Consider the following 20,159-nt stretch of genomic DNA (forward strand, 5'->3'; position numbering starts at 1 on the left):
TGAGCTGCACCTCCAGCCCATATATATGTATTTCTTAACAATACATTGTACAATCACACAATGAAATATACATCAATGAAAATAAATGACAGCAATATACAACAAAATGTATGAGTCTTAGAAACACTGAAAAAATCCTTAGACTACATACAGTATGATACAATTTCTGAAGTTCAAAAAGGAAGAAAACTATTGTCACTTTAGGGATGCATATATTTAAGTCATTTTACCTGTGATTAAAATTATTAAAAAGACAGTGCAGAGGTGGGGGAGAGGAACTCAAAAAGATAAATGCAAAGCACTGGTAATGTATTATTTATTTTCATTTTGTTTTTGTGATGCTGGGGATGAAACCCAAGGCCTCATGCATGTAGACAAGCTCTGTACCACTCCACTATACCCTCCGCCCCAGCATTAGCAATGTTTTTGGTTTTTTTTTTTTTAATTTTTTTTAGCTGTTGATAGACCTTTATTTTATGCATTTATTTTTATGTGGTGCTAAGAATTGAATCTGATGCCTCACACATGCTAGACAAATGCTATACCACTGAGTCACAACTCCAGCCCCATTAGGAATGTTTTAATTTTTAATTTAGGCAATGATTTCTCACGATTGATAAATTACTTGCATGCTACATTTACCCTTTTCTTGGAGGGGGTACTGGAAATTGAACCCAGGGGTGCTTTACCACTGTGCCACATCCCCAGTTCTTTTTATTTTGAAACAGGGTCTCATTAAGCTGTTGAGGCTGGCCTGGAACTTTTGATACACCTGCCTCTTTTACTCTTTTATAAGTGTCAAATACTACATTAAAATATAAATGCAAGCTGGGTGTGGTGGTGCATGCCTGTAATCCCTATAATCCCAGCGGCTAGGGAGGCTGAGGCAGGAGGATCATAAAAAAGCCTCAGCAAAAAGTGAGGTGCTAAGCAATTCAGTGAGACTGTCTCTAAATAAAATACAAAATAGGGCTGGGGATGTGGCTCAATGCTTGAGTGCCCCTGAGTCCAATCTCTGGTACCCCCCAAAATGCAAAATAATTTATAAAATATCAATCAAATCCATATTTGCATGGTTGTTTTTAAAACTAGGCACCTTTTGTATCAGTCAGTATACTATTTGTAGGCAATGTGGGTCAGCTTTAACAAAAAGTTGTTTTATTAAAAGTAATTCTCAGGATCTCTAGGCCGGGGATGGGAATTTAGCTCAGTGGCACAACACTCCCTTGCCTAGCATGTACAAGGCCCCAGGTTCAGTCCTTGACCCTGGGGTGGGGATTGGGAGAGGGAGGCAATAAGATCTCCAGGCCAATCAGGAAACCAGAATTGGAAGTTATAGTCTCCAGTGATATCAGAGAATTGCTTCAGTGAAGACTCCAGTCTCCACTGTTGGGCAGACACTGCAGATTCAAGTACCAATCTGTTGACACTAGATACTGAGTTTTTGTCACTGAAAGAAAAACTGATCTTGCTGCTCCTCTGTGGAGCTAATATAAAAGCCATTGTTGTTGGTCAACATTTTCAAAGGATTCTGCCATAGTTTCCTGTTTCGTTTTACCACTAACTTTAAAGTTTAAGGTAGATCTTCCCTACCTGTAAAGCAGGTTGGGAAAACATATATCTGATACTTTTAAATTCTTTAGGTGGAATAAAGGCTCCACCTCATTTGGTGAGGGATTCCTTAAACACGGGAGTTGGGATATTATGCAACCAAAAAGGAAATGAGAGATGTCTGCCACAGCCCATTCTTTTAGATATTTAACATCAATACATTCCTTTAACTAATACTTAAAGGACATGACAATGTGATGGGCGTTATTTTCTCAACATAATTTCTCTTTGTTAATTTTCATTTTACTTGGGCCAGCTATGAACCTAGTCTCCTTTGCAGTTAGAAGTAGCCATTTAACAGGCCAGGCAAATATGGGGAAGGGAAATCCTTTGGAATTTTTGGAAAAAGCTTTGTTTTTCTCATAAAAGGGAATATACACATAACTAGCACAGGCCATTTCCTATAGTTTTTTCCTGTCTTGAACATGGGCATGACGTGGTACAGCAGCAACCTTCCAGCAATTACAAGAAAATAGCATGAAGGATGAAAACCAACATAAAACAGAGGCAGATTGGAAAAACAGAGTTGCACCCTTCCTATATATGGTAAGAACCACCAATTAAGCATTGCTCCTTTCAGTTACAAGCACATGTACTCTCAGCTATGCCATTCTGGAAAACAGTTTTCCAGAGAAAGAGATAGTTGTATCTCATTAGTTGACTCTATTTATTGAATTCATTTATTTTCTAATGTATAAGCAGTCGGTTTCTTTTGCCCTATTAATAAAAATTGATTTTGCTAATCAAGAACCGTTAACTGTACAATATTTGACACTTTAAGGTACCTTAACTTGGTGGTTAAGACTGTATTTGAATAAAACAAAGAAATGTATTTAAGAGTGCCTAGTCTGCATCTTGGTTCCAATCTGAAAAATAACTTCCTTATGCCTGACTAGCTATAAAATGAGGTGCAGTTGACATGGAGATTACATACCAGTACCTGACACACAGTAAAGCATTCAATAAATGGTAGTTATTATTGGCAATACCATCTGTACTTTGCTTCTGTGACACCAAGGTTTTCTGGTTCTCCTCCTAGCCATTTTTTGTCTCAACTGGATTCTTAAGTTTAAATAGTCCTTCCTGTTTCCTATACATATTTATACTGAATTTATCATGTTGCATTATATGTATGCTTGCTATTCTCCCCTTACCATTCTTTTCTTCAGAAAATGTCAAGGCCTTTTTCAACTCACAACTCCTAATGAAATGCTTTGCATACAGACTACATATTCTTAAACTTGTATCCTTACGAGTTACTCAGGATGATTATTCAAATACAAATTCCTGGATCCCATCCTCAAATTTCTATTTTAGCAGGTCAGTGAGCCACACTTTGAAGAATACTGAAATATAACTTCAATGTTTGAATACACATAAGGTACTGCTGTAATTAATACCTTATTAATATAAGATACTATTATACCTTGATGAACATATTATGCTAATTATAGGATAATTATGATTTTTTTCTCCCAGTACTGGGGATTGAACCCAGTGGCCTCTACCACTGAGCTACATCTTCAAGCCCTTTTTATTTTTTATTTTAAGACAGGTTGTCACTAAGTTGCCCAGGCTGCCCTTAAACTTGTGATCTTCCTGCTTCTGGCTCCTGAGTCCCTGGGATTACAGGAGTATACCACCATTCCTGGCTAATTACAAATTATTTACAAAACCTTTGTCATGACTACTTGACAAGGTTGCTATATATATATGAAACAAAAATGCTCTGCACTTCCTAATAATGACATTCAATACTGAGTAAAACTGGCTTATCTTCTCAAAAATAGGTTTTCACTAGAAAAGATAATTTTATTCTGAAATTTTGCAAACCAGTCAAGTTCTTCCATCTATTGCAAGACATTAATATTTACTGAAAGTGAAGAAGAGCATTCCTTCTCCATTTAATTTTCTAACTATACATTACCTTTATAGAACTAACACCAGCCAGAATTTATATGTAGGGCACTGAAAACTCTTTATACTCACATGAAAAGCAAAATTTTTTTTTGAGGGGGGTGCTACTGGGGCTTGAACCCAGGGGCACTTTACCACTTTGCTATATCCCTAGCCCTTTTTATTTTGAGATGGCATCTCACTAAGTTGCTTGGGGCCTTGAATTTGCAATCCTTTCACCTCAGCCTCCTGAGTCACTGGACATCAAGGTTTTGATTTCCCAAGAGAAAAGGTTAACATATAGATTTATCCTGAAACCTGCGATGTAAAGAAATTCATAAACTGCTCTAAAAGAACAAAAGGCAAGGGATACTTATTTATATCTTAATGAACTACTTGATAACTTTATCATTTTCAAGAAAACTTGGGCATGGCAGCTGACAAAGGTTCAGGTACAGGATACCTGCCTCCTAAATGGACCTGTGATACACTTAGGGCACTTGGGGCTTACTTCACTTACAAATCACTCAGGGCTTACTTCAAGGCAAATAGCTGAACTAAAAGTTTACTTATCCTTGGAAAATGAAATAAATATGCATACACTTGGGGGGTGGAAGTGTTTTCCAGTCCAATTCTCTACATGACAGTGAAAAGAAATTTGACAAATTCTAAAATAACATCTATCTGTTCATTAATGCCCAGTAATCTACGCAGTACATTGCCATTACTGGAACTGGATGCTTTTAAGACATTTTTGGGGAGATTTAAAAAATTTTATCTGGAGTTAGTTCTTTAGAGCAGTACAAATAAAACTTTACATCACACAAAGCACTAGCAAATAACTCTTTAATACTGTGTCTATCCCGTGCAGTACTATGATGTTTAAGGATACTGGAAAATACTGATAGGTTTATTTGAACCATTTGGGGGCAAATCTAAATAGATAGTATAACAAAGTAATTTAGAAATTTGAAATGTGACTAAACTAAAACAGGAATGAGTTAATGAGTGAATCTGGTTGACTACTCAGAATTTAAATCTGAAGGTCGCTTTTTTGTTGCTTACACAGCAATATGAATGTAATGACTCTTCTTTTTTTTTTTTTGGTGGTGCCAGGGATTGAATCCAGGGCCTTGCACATGCCAGGCAAGCACTCTACCAACTGAGCTATATCCCAAGCCCCCTGACTCTTCTTAAAGTAATTAAAATGCACTGATGTAAAAAAAACATGTAAAAAGAGCCAAATACCAGTGCCAATAATGAGACATCCAAGTAAGTAGTGGTTCTTAACTATAAAATAAAAGTTATATAAATTAAATAGAATATAGTAAGAACTATGATATAGATAAATACATGATATGCTCTTCACCCTAGATAAACTACCTAAGTTGAGGGTTTCCTAGCTGGACAAAATTGAAAACTGACTACTTATATTTAATTAAATAAATAAAAGCTACCTTTTGGCATTTCAACAAAGGACACGTGTGAGTACACATACACAGGACAAATTCCTCAGCATTTGTTGAATGATATGATGACTGTATACTACCACTGCGGGGGGAAAATAGTTGGCTTATTTAGTTTCAAGTATATTTCCTAGGATCTAGCAGTAGGTTCTCTCAAATTAAGAGTAAAGACACCCAACCACAAAGTGCCAACTCCTAGCACCAGAGAGAATCAAAACTTCACAGGTGAATGACATTACAAATCAGAGAATCTGCCAATCTAATTCTGTGGAATCAAGTTACTTTTGTCAAATGGAAAAAAAAATCCAGGTTTATGCCAAAAAGATTTAAAAAGTTAAATCTCTTAAAAATCCTTAGAAGTGTATTTTATGATCCTCTATAAGATAAAAGAACTGGCTTATAATAAAATGCTCAAAGTTTCAGAGATAAGAAAACAAAAAAGAAAACAGTTTATATAAATTGAGGTCCCAGAAGTGAAATTTAAAAGTAGTCTTGCAGAGAAAGGAATGGTGAAACTCAGTGTATATTCTCACAATATACCCCAAAACTATTTTGTGGACACCAACATTGACTAGGAATTCTAAACTGCTGCCTGATATCTATAATCAACACTAAATCAAGTGTGAGGCAAGACACTGGATGGACAATACTTAGGTGGAAACATAAATTTCTTCCTAGATAGACAATCTTCGGCCATCATTTGGAAGTTCAGTTATTTGATGGGTTGGGAAGCAGTGTCCACTGAGTTCTCCTTTCTGACCTGAAGAGATTCACTGCTGATGGACAATAATTCTCGAAGTTCTTTATTTTCAAGCTGGGGAAAAAAAAGGGGTGGGGTTATCGTTATTTCTTGTATTTTTACTCTCAAACTGTCAGAACACATTGTTTGGGACCAGGAACAGAAAACATTTAAAAGTGTTAAGGAAATAAGTCACTAGCCAAGAATTTCTAAAATACTAGTTATTTACTCATTTAACATTTATGGAGTAATTCGTACATACCAGTGTTAGGACTACAAAGAAGAAAAAACACAAGGTTCCTCTTTACTTGAGGAATTTACTGTTTGTCATACGCTTCATGGTTCCCGCAAGTTTTACTATTGTTTTTCAAATTCCTAATAATCTCTTCACTCTTGATTAATTTCCTCTCCTAGATGTCCAGTAGTTTTAGAAAACGAATAAAAATGAGAAATGATAAACCACTTGGTGAGTGATATGCTGGGTCGATATATACATTACTTCATAACGATCTTTAGGGTAGATATTGACTACATGCATATTTTATTTAAGATGAAGACACTGGGCTCACAAAGCTCCAAAAACTTGTCCACATTCAGACAAGTTGGATATAGTACTTTGAGGGCTTGTTTGTTTTTCTGCTTGAATTATTAAGTAAAACTTGTCCCACATTTCATTAGGGCTGTTTCCAAAATTGAGACAAATCAGGGATAGTAAAGATAGTAAAGATAACTAACTCTTAATTCCTACTTGGGACCTGTCACTCCTTTGATTTCCAAATAGAGTAACTTACACTCTTCATCTTTACTCTATGCAGGAATTTCTGGTAATCCATAGTATTTCTGGGTTTGCCAAGAGGTCAGTAAATCTTTGAGACCACATAAAGATACTTTGTTATCTTTCTTCTGGTACTTACATAACAATTTATATTATGCAAGTACTAGTCTTATTCTTTCCACTGGACTTTGAGCTGGGACCTTATCTTTTTTCTCTAGTATTTCTTTTTGTTTGTTTTTTGAGAGTTGATTTCTCTATGTTGCCCAGGCGGGCTTTGCACTCCAGATCTACCTTAGCATCCTGAACAGCTGGAATTATAAGGTTCTGCCATGGTGCCTGGCTTTCTGCTATTTCTCAAAGGGCCCATGATAACACCTTGCAGGAAGCACCAAACCATCTACTAAAATGTTTTTTTTTGCAGGCACATCTATTAGCTAGATGTTTCTTTTGTAATGTATTTCTATTTTAGTCAAAATATTACATGGAAATAGCTTTAAAAAGTTAAATCTATATGGTTTGTAAAATAAATAGCAGTTTCTTGGCCTTGTTCACTGTTAACACTTTTTATCTATTTTGATATTTACTTCCATAATTCTAACCAATATGGGTATACTGTCACCTCCCCTCCCTTTTTGTGGTTCTGGGGAGTAAAACTTGTGGATGCTAGGCAAGTGCCCTGCTACTCAGCTACATCCCTCACCCTGCCATTTCCTGATCAATTTTAGACATTATCTATTTGACTTATTACGGTAAATGAGGGATTTCAGCTCACATTCTACCACTCTCTACTCTCCCAATATGATAGTACCTCAACTTCCAGTTAATAAATAGTTGATATTTTCATTGATTGTAGTTTACTACATTTCCTTTCCTGAAAGGGGTATGAGGGAAGAATTTTAAATCATGAGCAAACACACAAAACATAAATACATTGCAGTGACAGGTTAGTAATGGCATACCTCTAGACTCTACTAAAACTGAAAAATTGTGAATATAAAAAAGCAACAATCTTACCTCCAATTGTGCTAGTTTTTCCTGAATTTTACAAAACTGATCATCATCCACCTGAACTGCTTTCCTCATCACTTCTCCCATCTCACAGATTCTATCAATCTGACTTTCAATTTCCTGTGAAAATATTAAGGAAAAAAAGGTGAAAAATGATATTTCCTATGCATATGAAGAACATGATAATTTGCATTATGATTTTTAAAAGTTCATTAAAAAAAACCCCAGTTATCTTGAAAAATATTTTATAAATGTGTTAACGGAAAAAACTAAAAACAGACAGACAAAACCTCATTCAATCTATGCCACAGAGTTGCACCAGAGTTACATTATAATCTGAGCCATAATAAAGTGAGTTTATGGTATTCATATTCAACAGATCAGTTGTAGTCTAACTACCCACTGAATGTTGTACATTAGGTGGCTGTTTAAATTAAATGTAAATACTTATATTAGCAGGAAGTTTACCACAGTATGAGGTTCCTTCATCTTTGGATATATCTCTTAGAAAGTATTTCCATATGAGTTAAATTCTTATCTCTTAAGTTTTCTCTGGATGACAGAAAATAAAATTTATTTTTTCTTCCAGATGAAAGATATTCAAGTACTTAAAATATCCCTGTTCCCTAAAACTTTTAAAATGTATTCAATGAACTCTAAGATGAAACATCTTTCACTATACTTCCCCTGTTGCAAATACTGAGGCTCTAATCTATTAATCCAGGATTAAATGATATAGTATATGTGAATGTACAATGCCAACTATGAAAAACTATACAAGTAGAAGAACACTACTGAGTCTCCCAAATTAAATCATCACTGACTAATGTGTAAAAACTGTCATTTATTTATTTATTTGTTTTTTTTTATGTAGTGCTGAGGATCGAACTCAGTGTCTCACCCATTCTAGGCAAGTGCTCTACCACTGAGCTACAACCCCAGCCCTAAATTTAACCCCAGCCTGTCATTTAAAACAAGACAGGCGTAGTGGTGCATGCCTGTAATCCCAGTGGCTTGGGAGAGTGAGGCAGGACGATGGAGAGTTCAAAGCCAGCCTCAGCAAACTGAAGCGCTGAGCAACTCAGTGAGACCCTGTCTCTAAACAGAATACAAAATAGAGCTGGGGACGTGACTCAGTGTTGAGTACCCCTGAGTTCAATCCCCAGTACTCCCCCCCAAATGAAATAAATAAAACAAAACATATTTCTCTCAAGTAACATAGTGTGATTAGTTTAGCAAAGCCTTACTGAGTGCCTGATATGTGCTAGGTACTAGGTTAAGGATAAAATATGAACTTATGCTCCCCAAAACCATGAAGCTTATAATTCAATAAATGTATAAATAACAACCAACCGAATGTTCACTGAGAACTTTCAACATCAACTGGCATTATGTTTGATGGAAAAGCTAAGCATTAATATCATGAAAAGAGATCTTGGGGAGGGCAGAGGGGAACTCAGTCCCACTCATAAGGCCCTAAGCAGCCCCTTACTCCCCTCTTTCTAGTCATATCTTTACAAAGCCACAACAAAATAAAAAATGTGTACTTTGTTTTCTCCAAGACAAGTACACAAAGTGAAACAATCTCAAAATTTCAATTAAGTTCATTTAGAATTTATCAGATTTCTTACTGCAGAGTGAGACTGATGAGCTTTCAGAACTGGTTCAGCATCCACTGCTTTTTTTGCAACCATTAATTGTAACATCTGTTTCCGGTATTTGCTCATGATGAGTTCCAAAGCATCCTGATGTTCCTCCAAAGAAACCCACAGCTCTAACAAAAAATAAAAGACCTTGGCAGTGATGTCTGAGATAGATCCTAAAGTTAAACTCTTAACAGTTGGAATTTTATGATACTCCATGAAATATGAATTCAAAGTGAAAATGATATTTTCTACACATGTGAAGAACACGATCATGTGCACTGTGCTTTATTTTTTAAAAGTTCATTAAAAAAAAGTTATCTTGAAAAACATAAACGTGTTAAGTGTGTGTGTGTGTGTGGGGGGGGGTTTCATTCAATCTATGCCACAGAAGTTGCACCTGAGCCATAATACAGTGAGCTCAGATTTAGTGTTTTAAGTCTACAAAATTGAACAGTTATGGTCTACATAAAAAATATCTTTCTAGGCTGAGTGTATTGGTACACAACTGACTTGGGAGGCTAAGGAAGGAGGATCAAAAATCTGAAGCCAACTTGAACAACTTAATGAGACCCTGTTTCAAAATAAATAAAAAGAGGTGTGGATATGGCTCAGAAGTAGAGTACCCCTGGGTTCAATTGCAAAAAACAAAAAACAAAGAAAAACTTTCTAGACAGAGGCAGCATAGTCTGTAGAGATAACATGGGATGTGTAATCAGAAGACATGGGTTTGAGTTCTGTGATTTATTTCCTTAATACTCATAAGTCAATTATTTAATATCTCTGAAGTTTACTTTTAAACTGCATTGTGAATCTTAACTTCAGTGTTTATTCTAATGAATACTTAAATATTAAATTTTAAGCCTTTGAGAATATACACTTGTTTAATGCAAGTCCCCTAATGAAAAAAAAAAAGGCGTCTAAAAATTCAACTGTATAAGCATCTCTTTGATAAGCTGCTAACATACATTCAAAGAAAAAAAAAATCAGTAGATGACCTTAAAAAAGGCAATCTGGAAAACTTTATGGTTAATAAGTAAACCTCTTAGCAAGAGAAATGACCTGTAAATATATATATAAGTGCACTACTGTGAGCTTTTAAGGCGGTTTTGCAGAAAACTTTCAAACTATTACCGGGTATGAAAAAAATCGCAACTGCACAAAAAGGCCCTACTAACCTCTGTTTTCCTGCTGCAAATCTCTAATCTGTGTGTTCTCTTGAGACAGCAGAATGTGAGGCTTGTATCTAGACATGTCCTTCACGTCGGATGCATCTTCTTGATACTGGACAAACAGACAAACTAAGCGCGCGATAAACTATACGGGAGCAGATCCAACTGAAAGTAGGAGTCAGAGCTCCAGCGCAGGATTTGATCCTGATCCCGTAAAAGTTCTCACCACCACCCTTGGGAACCGGGAATAAACTCCAGGTCAATACCCCATTTTGCATCTGTCTCCTCCCTTCCAGTGCCTACAACCCAAGGGCCCTGGACCCCTACCCTCTGCCTGACCTGGTCCGGAAGCGCTGTCCCCGCCTCCCGCATAGCGGCCACCCTCCGGTGCAGCGCGGCCGACTGATCCACCAGCGACTCGGCAGCCGCATCGTGCTCCCGCAGCCTTTCCAGCAGTGTCTTGGCGTCTGTCAGGATCTTCTCGATGGTGCAGTTCATAGCGGTGGGAGGACCCGGACCCCTGCCCTGCTCTTAGGCGATTTGCTCTACTCGTCCCCCGACCTGTCTCAGCGTTACAAGCGTCACTTCCGGGCACGTTTCAAAGGCGCCCTGGCAGCCTGGATGTGCGCCTGCGCAGTGGCAGCCCAGCCCTTGGGGCAACCCGTTTTAACCTGCGGATTCTCTGCAGCCTCGCCCCCGCGGAGTCCGTGTTCTGCCCTTGCCACGGCCTTGGTTCCCAGTTCCCACAGCCTGGTGGTTAAGATGTTAGGGTTGACCGCTCTAAGGTTCTTCGTTCCTTGCTGTTTTTGATTGATGTAGGTTGTTGTTGGGTCATAGGTGGTTGGGTTTTTTTGCTTTTGTTTTTTAAAATTGTGGTAAAATACACCACTTACCTTCTCAAGTTTTTTCTTCCTTTAGGGTGCTGGGAATCTAACCCAAGGCTTCATGCGTGCTAGGCGAGCGCTCTACCACTTAGCTGCATCTTCCAGCCCCGTCAACCCTTTTTTAAGTGTACAGTTCGGTAATTAGATATATTCAAATTGTGCAACCATCATCAACATCCATCTCCCTAACGCTTCTTCTCGCAAAATTGGAACTCTACAGCTATTAAACAATTTTCTTTCTTCCCTCTCAGCCCTTGTCAACTACTATTCTACCTTCTGTTTGTATAAATCTGACTAATCTTAAGTACCTAAGGTAAGTGGAACCGTACGGTATTTGTATTTTGGAGATTGACATTTACCTTAATATAATGTCCTCAAGGTACATCCTTATTGTAGTATGTGTCACAATTTCTTTCCTTTATAAGGCTCATAATAGTTCATTGTATGTCTGTTTAACATTTCGTTGATCTTGTCGTCCCACTTTGAACTTTTGGGTTGATTTCACTTTTTGGTGGAATTCATATTGAACAATGCGTCCGTGAACGTGGGTGTTCAAATCTCTTTGAGACCCTGCTTTCAGTTCTTCAGGTATAAAGTGGGTAGAATGGAATTGCTGGGTAATTCTATTAAAATTTTTTTGAGGAACCATGATATTGATTTCCATAGCAACTGCACCGCTTTACATTTCCACCAACAGTGCACAAGGCTTCTGATTTCTCCTTAACTCTTAGTATTTTTTGCTTTGTGTTTGATAGTAGTCATCTTAAATGGGATAAGGTGGAATCATCATTTTCTGCTTGCTTCTTGTTTTCTTGGTTTCATTAATAAAGTTGAAAATAAATATAAGTAGATCAGCAATGATTTCTGTGCTGTTTGTTATATTGGTTTACAGGAGTTTACTAGTCAACCTTGTATGTCAAACTTTGTACTTTTTTATTCATTAATACATACTTTTGGAGATTCTTCTTTGATTCATGCACGGTTTAGTCCCTGTGAATACAGCAGAGAATAAGACACAAGGTCTCTGTTCTCAGGAAGCTTATATTTGAAACAGGAGAATAAGTTTATACTGTAATAAATAATTGAAGATAAGTAATCAGAGGTCACAGAAGCAGTAGGGAAGGCTTTTCACCATTATATTCCCAGCTGCTGACACAGTAGAGGCACTTAAATAATTTTATGTGTGTGTGAAGAGGAAGATGGGAAACAGTTCAACAAAAATAACAAATAGAACCATTAACCAAGAGGAAAAAATTAACGTAGAGCACAGAGTTGGGCTGGAGATGTAGCTCCATGGTAGAGAGCTTGCCTAGCATGTATGAGAGAGGCCCTAAGTTCAATCCCCAGTACTTGAGAAAAAAATTTTAACAAAGCACTACAGAGGTAAAGAGATTTCATTCATTCATTAGAAGAAAACATCCTCCCTAAGTAATCTCCTTCATTAATTTGGCTTTGACTTCCATCCAGTGATCATGGCTCTCAAATTCACCTCTGTAGTCCAGATCTCTTTCATGAACACAGGATATTTATATTTGGTTGTTCATAAGATGCTTTCACGGTGACAACCTACAAGAGCCACAGATTTGACAGTCTAAAATTGATCTCATTGTCTTTGCTTCTAAACCCACTCCTTCTGTTTCAGTAAAGAGCATGTTGATATACCCATCTGCCCAAACCATAATGATGGAAATCCGCCTTCCTTTGACTCCTCCTTTCTAGAGACATTAAATTTATTTTGCCCATCCATGGTTGTACCCTGGATCATTCACCAATCATTATTTCCCATCAAAAAAATTTAAGCTTTAGCTGGACACGGTAATGTGTGCCTATAATCCCAGCAATTTGGGAGGCTAAGGCAGAAGGATCACAAGTTAAAAGCCATTTAAAAAAAAAAAAAAAAAAAAGCCAGCCTCAGCAACTTAGAGAAAACCTGTCTCAAAAAAAAAAAAAAAAAAAAAGATCTTGGGGGATTGGGAGACTGGGGTTGTTGCTCACTGGTAAAGCATTTGCCTAGACTGTGTAGCCACTGGGTTCGATCCTCAGCACCACATAAAAATAAATAAAGAAAATAAAGTACTGGGCCAAAAAAAAAAAAAAAAAAGTACTGGGGATGTAACTCAGTGGTAAAGTGAGCCTGGGTTCAATTTCCAATAAACAATACCCCCAAAATTTAAGCTTTACTACCTATGTCCTACTATAACCTTTGTTTCAATCTGTTCCCTTCTTGTAACCCTTTCTCCCACTACCATTTGTTAAACCTCATCCAGGTCTTTAATTGCTGAATATATTAATATTCTCCTGACGTTTTAGATTTTTTTTCTTTTTTCTGTTACTGGGGATAAACTCTAAGGGTATCTTATCCCTGAGATGTATCTTCAGCCCTTTTTTACTCATTTTGAGACAGGGTCTTGCTACGTTGCCCAGGCCAACCTTGAACTTGTGATCCTCCTGTCTCAGCCTCCTGAGTCACTGGAATTAGTGTGTACCACCACACCTGACCCTATATTGCATTTATTAAGTACCCTATTTTACTCTTTCTCCTTTCCCCCTATGGTAGGTTCTGAGATCTCTTGTTTTTTTGTTTTTGTTATTGTTGTTGTTTGCACTGGGGATTGAACCCAGGAGTGTCTAACCATTGAGCAAAGTCCCCAGTCCTTTTTTTTTTTTTTTTTTGTATTTAATTTAGAGACAGGGTATTGTTGAGTTGCTTAATGCCTCACTAAGTTACTGGGGGTGGCTTTGAACTTGAAATCCTCCTGCTTCAGCCTCCTGAGCCACTGGAATTATAGGCATGTGCTACTGTGCCTGGTGATATTATTTTTAAACTATGATATTTGTTATGATGTTACAGAGTGGTCAGCAAAAACATGAAGATAAGTAGGATATGAATTCCTGCATGTACGCAGCACAATTTAAGTTAACTGAAATTCTTAGGAAGGAAAGTGAAATGCCAAACTCCCTTCAGAGTCGTCATCTTCCTTTTTTTTTTTTTTTTGGTTGGTTTGTTTACCACTGAGCCACATCCTGAGCTCTTTTTATTTTAATTTTTTAATTTTGAGATGAGGTCTTGGTAAGTTGCTTAGGGCCTCACTAAATTACTGAGTCTGACCTCAAACTTGCAATCCTCCTGCCTCAGCCTCCAGCTTTGCTGGGATTACAGGTGTATGCCATCATGTCTGGCTTAAAGTCTTTGTAATATTCAATAAAACATGAATGTAAGTGGTTCATTTTGTCACAGGAACCCACTTAAATGGATGGATACTGAATTCTTTTTTAAATTTTTTATTTCTTCTTTTTAGATGTACATATGTACATGGAGTATAACTTCCCATTCTTGTGGTTGTACCTGATATGGAGTTATACTGGTCACATATTCATATAAGAACATAGGAAATTTCTGTCCATTTAATTGTATTGTCTTTCCTATCCCATCCTCCTTCCCTTCCTGTTGGGACTAATGACACGTTAACTAACTCAGGCTGACTCCTTACTCTCTGGCGAGTGAGCAAGCTCAAGGCCTCAAAGGCGGTTTCAATAGTTAATGACGATGAATCGGACCACCATCAGGGATTGGTTAACAATAGTTCCGCGAACGTGATCAGCTCGTGCTTGCCATATAGTCTTATGGGACTCTTGCCTGCGTGAACACCCCATGCCTTGCTGACCTTTAAGCTGATTGGTTCCCGCCTAGCCCCCATCCTACATAAAAGCTGTGTGATTTCCTCAATAAACGAGTTCCTGCTGTGACGGGTCTCCCTGATGCGTCTGATTGTCCTCCGCCTGGAGGGCTGGGGGGGGGGGGGTTCAGTCGGCCTTACCTATCCCGGTCTGGCCTTGTTGGGGAGTGTCCCCTTCCCTTGCCGCTGGTCGAGAAGAGCAGGGGGGCTTAAGACCCCAACACCTTCCCTTCATTCCCCTTTGTCTAATCCAATGAATTTCTATTCTTCCCTCCCCACCCTCTTATTGTGTGTTAGCTTCCTCCTATTAGAGAACATTTGGCCTTTGGTTTTTTGGGATTGACTTATTTCATTTAGCATGATAGTCTCCATGGATCCTGAATTCTAAGACCCCCCAAAAGTTTGTGACCTCTACCCTGGTCCTGGCTAATCATAGTGTTTCCACATTATGAAAACATATACAGTCAGCTTTCTGTATCTGTGGGTTCCACATCTGTGGATTCAAACCATCACAGATAGAAAATATCAATAAAAACATTATGTCTATCTGGGCGTGATGGCACATGTTTGTAATTCCAGTGGCTCAGGAGGCTGAGGCAGGAGGATTACAAGTTCAAAGCCAGCCTCAGCAACTTAATGAGGCCCTGAGCAACTTAGTGAGATGCTGTCTCAAAATAAAAAAAATAGAATTATGTCTGTACAGAACACATAGTTGTTGTTATAGTTTGGAAGTTAACATGTGAGACAATGTAAGAAGGTTCAGAGGAAAAATGACTAGGTTTTTAGTCTTAACCTAATCAGTGAATTAATTCCAAATGGGATTAACTAAGTGGTCACTGGAGGCAGGTAGGGTGTGGCTGGACTAGGTGGGAATTGGGGTGTGGCTTTTGGGTATACATATTTGTATTTGGCAAGTGGAGTCTGTTTCTCTTTGCTTCCTGAATATATGAGCTGCTTTCCTCTGCCACACTCTTCCACTACGATGTTCAGCCTCACCTCGAGCCCTGAGCAGAGAAGCCAGCTATCTTTGGATTGAGACCTCTGAAACTGTGAGCCCTCAAATAAACCTTTCCTCCTCTGTAATTGTGCTGGTCAGATCATTTAGTCACAGCAGCGAAAAAGCCGACTAAAACAGTTATTTTATCTTACTGTTCTCTAAACAATAAAACAATTGTTTTTACATAGCATTAGGTATTATAAATAATATAGAGGTGATTAAGGGCATATATGGATGTATGTAGGTTGTATGCAGATGCTGTGCCATTTTGTAAAATGGACTTGAGTATTCAGATTTTTGTATCTATAGGGTGTCCTGGAACCAATCCCCCAAGGATACTGAGGGATAACTTCTGTTGTATGGAAAGCCACTGAGAGAATGAACATTTTTTTAAGCTGTTTTATCTCAGCTCCCTAAGGTCTGCCTCCCATTGTCTTAACTCCCTAAGGTCACCCTCCCAGTAATGGGAAAAAAGCCCCTAAAGCTGTTCTAAGAAATAGCCCCAAACAGAGAGTAAAAGACTAAATTGAGCCAGATAACTAGATAGTGCTCAAACAGTAGGATTACCAGAAACTATTGACCAGAATCTACGCCCTGTTGTTAAACATTGTAAAACATGTTGTATGTTATCAGACAACTCAGACCCCCTTTGGAATTTCCTGGCAACTTTGTTCCCCCATTTTTTTCTTTTTTTCCCCCTTTTTCTCCCTTTCATGTGTGACCCCTCCCGATGTGTGGTTTTCTGCCTTTATAAACTTATAAGATTTTCTGCTAGGGACTTGACCCTTGGACTCCTGCGTGAGTGAGTCACGAGTCGGGTCCCAGCGTGCTGGAATAAACACCTCTTGCAGTTTGCATCAAGTGACGCCTCCTGTGGTTGATTGGGGTGGTCGTCGATCCAAGGGATAGAGTTGGGGTCTCCTTTTTGGAGGTCCTTCACCACATTATAATAGATTTTTGAAATTTGAAGATTTAGTGTTTGTGATTGTGGGCTCATGATGTATAGTAATTTTTTGTTTTGTTTTGTTACTGGGGATTGAACCCAGGGTTGTGTTTTTTGTTTGTTTGTTTTGTTTGTTTTTAATTTTGAGACAGAATCTCACTGAGTTCCTGAGGATCTCACTACATTGAGGTTGGCCTTCAGCTTGCAATCTTCATGCTTCAGGCTCCTGAGTTGGTGGAAATACAGGTGTGTGCCACCACATCAGGCTGATGTGTGTAATTTGTAATTTGCCTGAGACATGAATCTCTGACTTATCTACTAGCATGTAGGACTTCCGATTAGTGAGTTGCCTTAAGCAACAGCCTAGCATCTGCATGGGCACCACCTTATTGTTGCCTATGAGATTTTTGTTTTTGCCATGTAGGGGAAATTATATGCTATAGTAGTTTTGTCAAATTTGGAATTTCATAAGGTCTCAATGAAGCCAGAATTGGGAACAGGTAGTTAGTGTAGAAATAGGGGATCGGGTCAAATCGAGGAAATGGAGGCCATAAAATCATCTGCCTCTGGAAGTTGGAGACTGCCCCTGGAAGAATGGAATGTCAAGGATCTCCGGAGCCCATTGATTACCAAATTTACCTGCCTTTATCAAGGACTGCAAGCATGGAGCTGCTAATTAATGCCCCCTGGGCCCTTGCCTGCCTGAATCACCTTGGCCCTCCCCCTGCCCATGGTAGGCAGGAAGGAGAGATAAGGGGGGAGAGAACTGGAGAACAAAAGAGAATTTAACCTATAAAAGATGTAGGGTGCACTCACTTCTTGGGACTTTAGAACATCAGCCATGGCCCCCTTCTCCCTGCCGGGAGAAGTCTGTAGTATTAGCTTTAAATAAAACCTGCTTAATATGCTTGCCTTGGCGTGCTTCTCTAGTGTTCAATCTTCAATATTAGAAGGAGCAGAATTCGTCACCGGTAAACAGCGGTATCATCAGGATTTATCATGAAGAAATATTAAGGATTTACTCTGTAAGTCACAATCACATACCTTTGAAAGAATGGACATTTTTTTAAGCTGTCTGTTTTATCTTAACTCCCTAAGGTCACCCTCCCAGTTATCTCAACTCCCTAAGGTCTCCCTCCCATTGTCTCAACTCCCTAAGGTCACCCTCCCAGGAATGGGAACAAAGCCCTTAAAGCTGTTCCAAGAAACAGCCCCAAACAGAGAATAAAAGGGTAAATTGAGCCAGATAGCCAGATAGTGATCAAACAGAATGATTACCAGAAACTATTGACCAGAATCTACGCCCTATTGTAAAACATTGTGAAACATGTTGTATGTTATCAGCAAACCCAGACCCCCCTTTGAAATTTCCCGGCAGCTTTGTCCCCCTTTTCCCTTTCATGTGCGACCCCTCCCGATGTGTGGTTTCTGCCTTTATAAACCTACAAGATTTTCTGCTAGGGACTCGACTCCTGGAGTTGGGTCCCAGCGCGCTGGAATAAACACCTCTTGCGGTTTGCATCAAGTGACGCCTCCTGCGGTTGATTGGGGTTGCCGTCCATCCATGGGACAGAGTTGGGGTTTCCTTTTTGGGGACCTTACACCTTGACAAGGTATGAAGTCATATCTTTATAAGTAAACTACTACTGGTTGAGACAAATTATAAATGAGAATGAAAATGAAGAGATAGTTTGACCATCAACAAGACTACTTAGATTCTCATTCTGAGATGCCAATGAGATCTTACTGGGATCCTGGGACTTTCCAGGAAACTGAGGGAGCATGAAGACCTCCCCACCTTTAAACCCTGATTCTTGTGATCAAGGCTGAAAGATTTCACACATGTCACTTGGAGTAACAGGCAATGAGTTATTAGAAGAGATGGGAAAGGGGAAAAGGGGACACTCTCAAGTGATAGAGTAGGTCCTCTTACAGAGGACCTCTTTCTCCTTATATATATATAAAATACATAAATTATATATACATATATATTTAATAATTTAATTATCATTCATACATTATTTTTCCCTTAGTCATATAACCACATTTATAGCCAGAAAACTGGAAATCTATGCCAGTTGTACAATTTTAGATCTTCGTTACAAGGGAAGAAGATAAACATGAGTTTTTATGGACAGATGGAAGTCACGATGGTCTCTAAGCAAGTACCATGTAAAAGATGGAGACGGTTGGCAAGTCACCGGAGAAGTCCGCTTTATTACAAGATGAGGCTTACATATATACTCTTGGGGCTTCCGGGTTAAGGGAGAAAGTGACGTGTGGGTTTCTGATTGGTCCGGCTTGCCGCTGGCGGGAAAATAGGTGGCGGGAAGCCGAGACTTATGGGAAGAAGAAGCCGCTCAGGGGCCATCTTTGGTGTGGATCTGACTGCATATGGAACCTTACATTCCCCCCTCTTTGGTTTATGGGAATTCGGGACGTTGATTTTCAATCTGGCTGCTTCCTGCTGATCAGGGGCGTTGTCAAGGGGCCCGGGGCAGGGGGGTTGGTTGTGAGGGGAGAACAAAGCGTTGGCTATTATATTGCATAATAAGCCATGTCAGATCAGAGTACTTCGTCCCCCGTAAAGCCCATAAAACTCCCTTGGAGCCATAAGTCCTCAATTTGGTCTAGGAATTCATTGTAGTCATTAGTCGGGTGGAGGAGCCATGCATCAGTGTCCAAGGTCCGTAGAAAGGATATTAGCCTTGGAAGAAGTTGGGGGAAGTCCATCATAGCAGGACGTCACCAGGCGTTGTTCCCATTGGGTAGCAGTTGATAGTTCCTGAGGAGAAGCTGGTTAAAGGCTTGGTTAGAAATTTTTTGTACTTGGTCTCTAACGAACCTTATGAGACAGGGGAGGAAGAAAATGATGCAAAGAACTCCAATAAGTGGACCTAATAGAGGGAGGCAACTACATAATTTTTCCCTGTGGTGGTCACTGCTCCCGGGGTTGAGGCCCCTTTGCAAGTTGCACAGGGTTGTCCATATAGGGTTTTAATGAGTTCCAGTTTGTTGACAGGTGGACCAAATCCAGCTAGGGTCAGGGAAAAGAAGGGGAAAAAAACAGAAAGGTAGGAAGTTATCATTCCTCCTGAATGGGTGAGAGGCGCGAGAGACGGAGTTTCAAAGGATTAGAGGGATCCACGGAACTGGTGTAGATGTTCGGCTTGCCCATATTTATAGGGTCAGGATCCAGAGGAGTAGGGGGTGAGTCTCCTTGGTCAGCCGGGCAGGGTTTTAACCTGGAAATATGGATCCAAGGAGTGGTCTTGTTATTAGGTAGGATGAGTTTAGCTGCGGTGGGGGTACTAAGGATTACTGGGTATGGTCCCAGCCATTTAGGAG

At 39.1% G+C, this 20,159-nt stretch overlaps 2 protein-coding genes across 3 annotated transcripts in view; one reads left to right on the forward strand and one right to left on the reverse strand.

Moving 5' to 3' along the window:
* Positions 1-397: 397 nt before the first annotated feature.
* SIKE1 (suppressor of IKBKE 1) lies at positions 398-10,878 on the reverse strand. The gene is made up of 5 exons (XM_079135901.1): positions 10,650-10,878; positions 10,317-10,422; positions 9,127-9,269; positions 7,502-7,615; positions 398-5,787 (listed from the first exon to the last, which is right to left on the reverse strand). Exons 1-5 carry the CDS (start codon positions 10,806-10,808, stop codon positions 5,686-5,688), a joined length of 624 nt encoding a protein of 207 aa, XP_078992027.1. The 5' UTR covers positions 10,809-10,878; the 3' UTR covers positions 398-5,685.
* An 80-nt stretch (positions 10,879-10,958) lies between these two features.
* The window catches only part of LOC306655420 (uncharacterized protein), a 29,262-nt gene continuing 20,061 nt past the window's right edge, over positions 10,959-20,159 (forward strand). Inside the window, exons 1-2 of one of the 2 annotated variants that reach the window (XM_079129835.1) lie at positions 10,959-11,125; positions 16,964-17,057. In XM_079129835.1, the coding sequence (XP_078985961.1) occupies positions 17,025-17,057 (33 nt within the window). In that variant the 5' untranslated portion in view covers positions 10,959-11,125; positions 16,964-17,024. Of the gene's footprint in view, positions 11,126-16,914; positions 17,058-20,159 lie in introns of those variants that run through there. The other variant, XM_079129836.1, reaches the window with a different exon arrangement.

The sequence above is a fragment of the Sciurus vulgaris genome (genome assembly GCF_902686455.1).
Source record: "Sciurus vulgaris genome assembly, chromosome: 1".
NCBI lineage: Eukaryota > Metazoa > Chordata > Mammalia > Rodentia > Sciuridae > Sciurus > Sciurus vulgaris.

Coding starts and splice junctions, on each gene's coding strand:
- SIKE1 (XM_079135901.1), bottom strand. CDS start 10,808: ATGAACTGCACCATCGAGAAGATCCTGACAGACGCCAAGACACTGCTG. Junction 9,270..10,316: donor TTTGCAGCAGGAAAACAGAG/GTTAGTAGGGCC, acceptor ATTTTTTGTTAG/AGCTGTGGGTTTCTTTGGAG. Junction 5,788..7,501: donor AAAAACTAGCACAATTGGAG/GTAAGATTGTTG, acceptor TTTTTTCCCCAG/CTTGAAAATAAAGAACTTCG.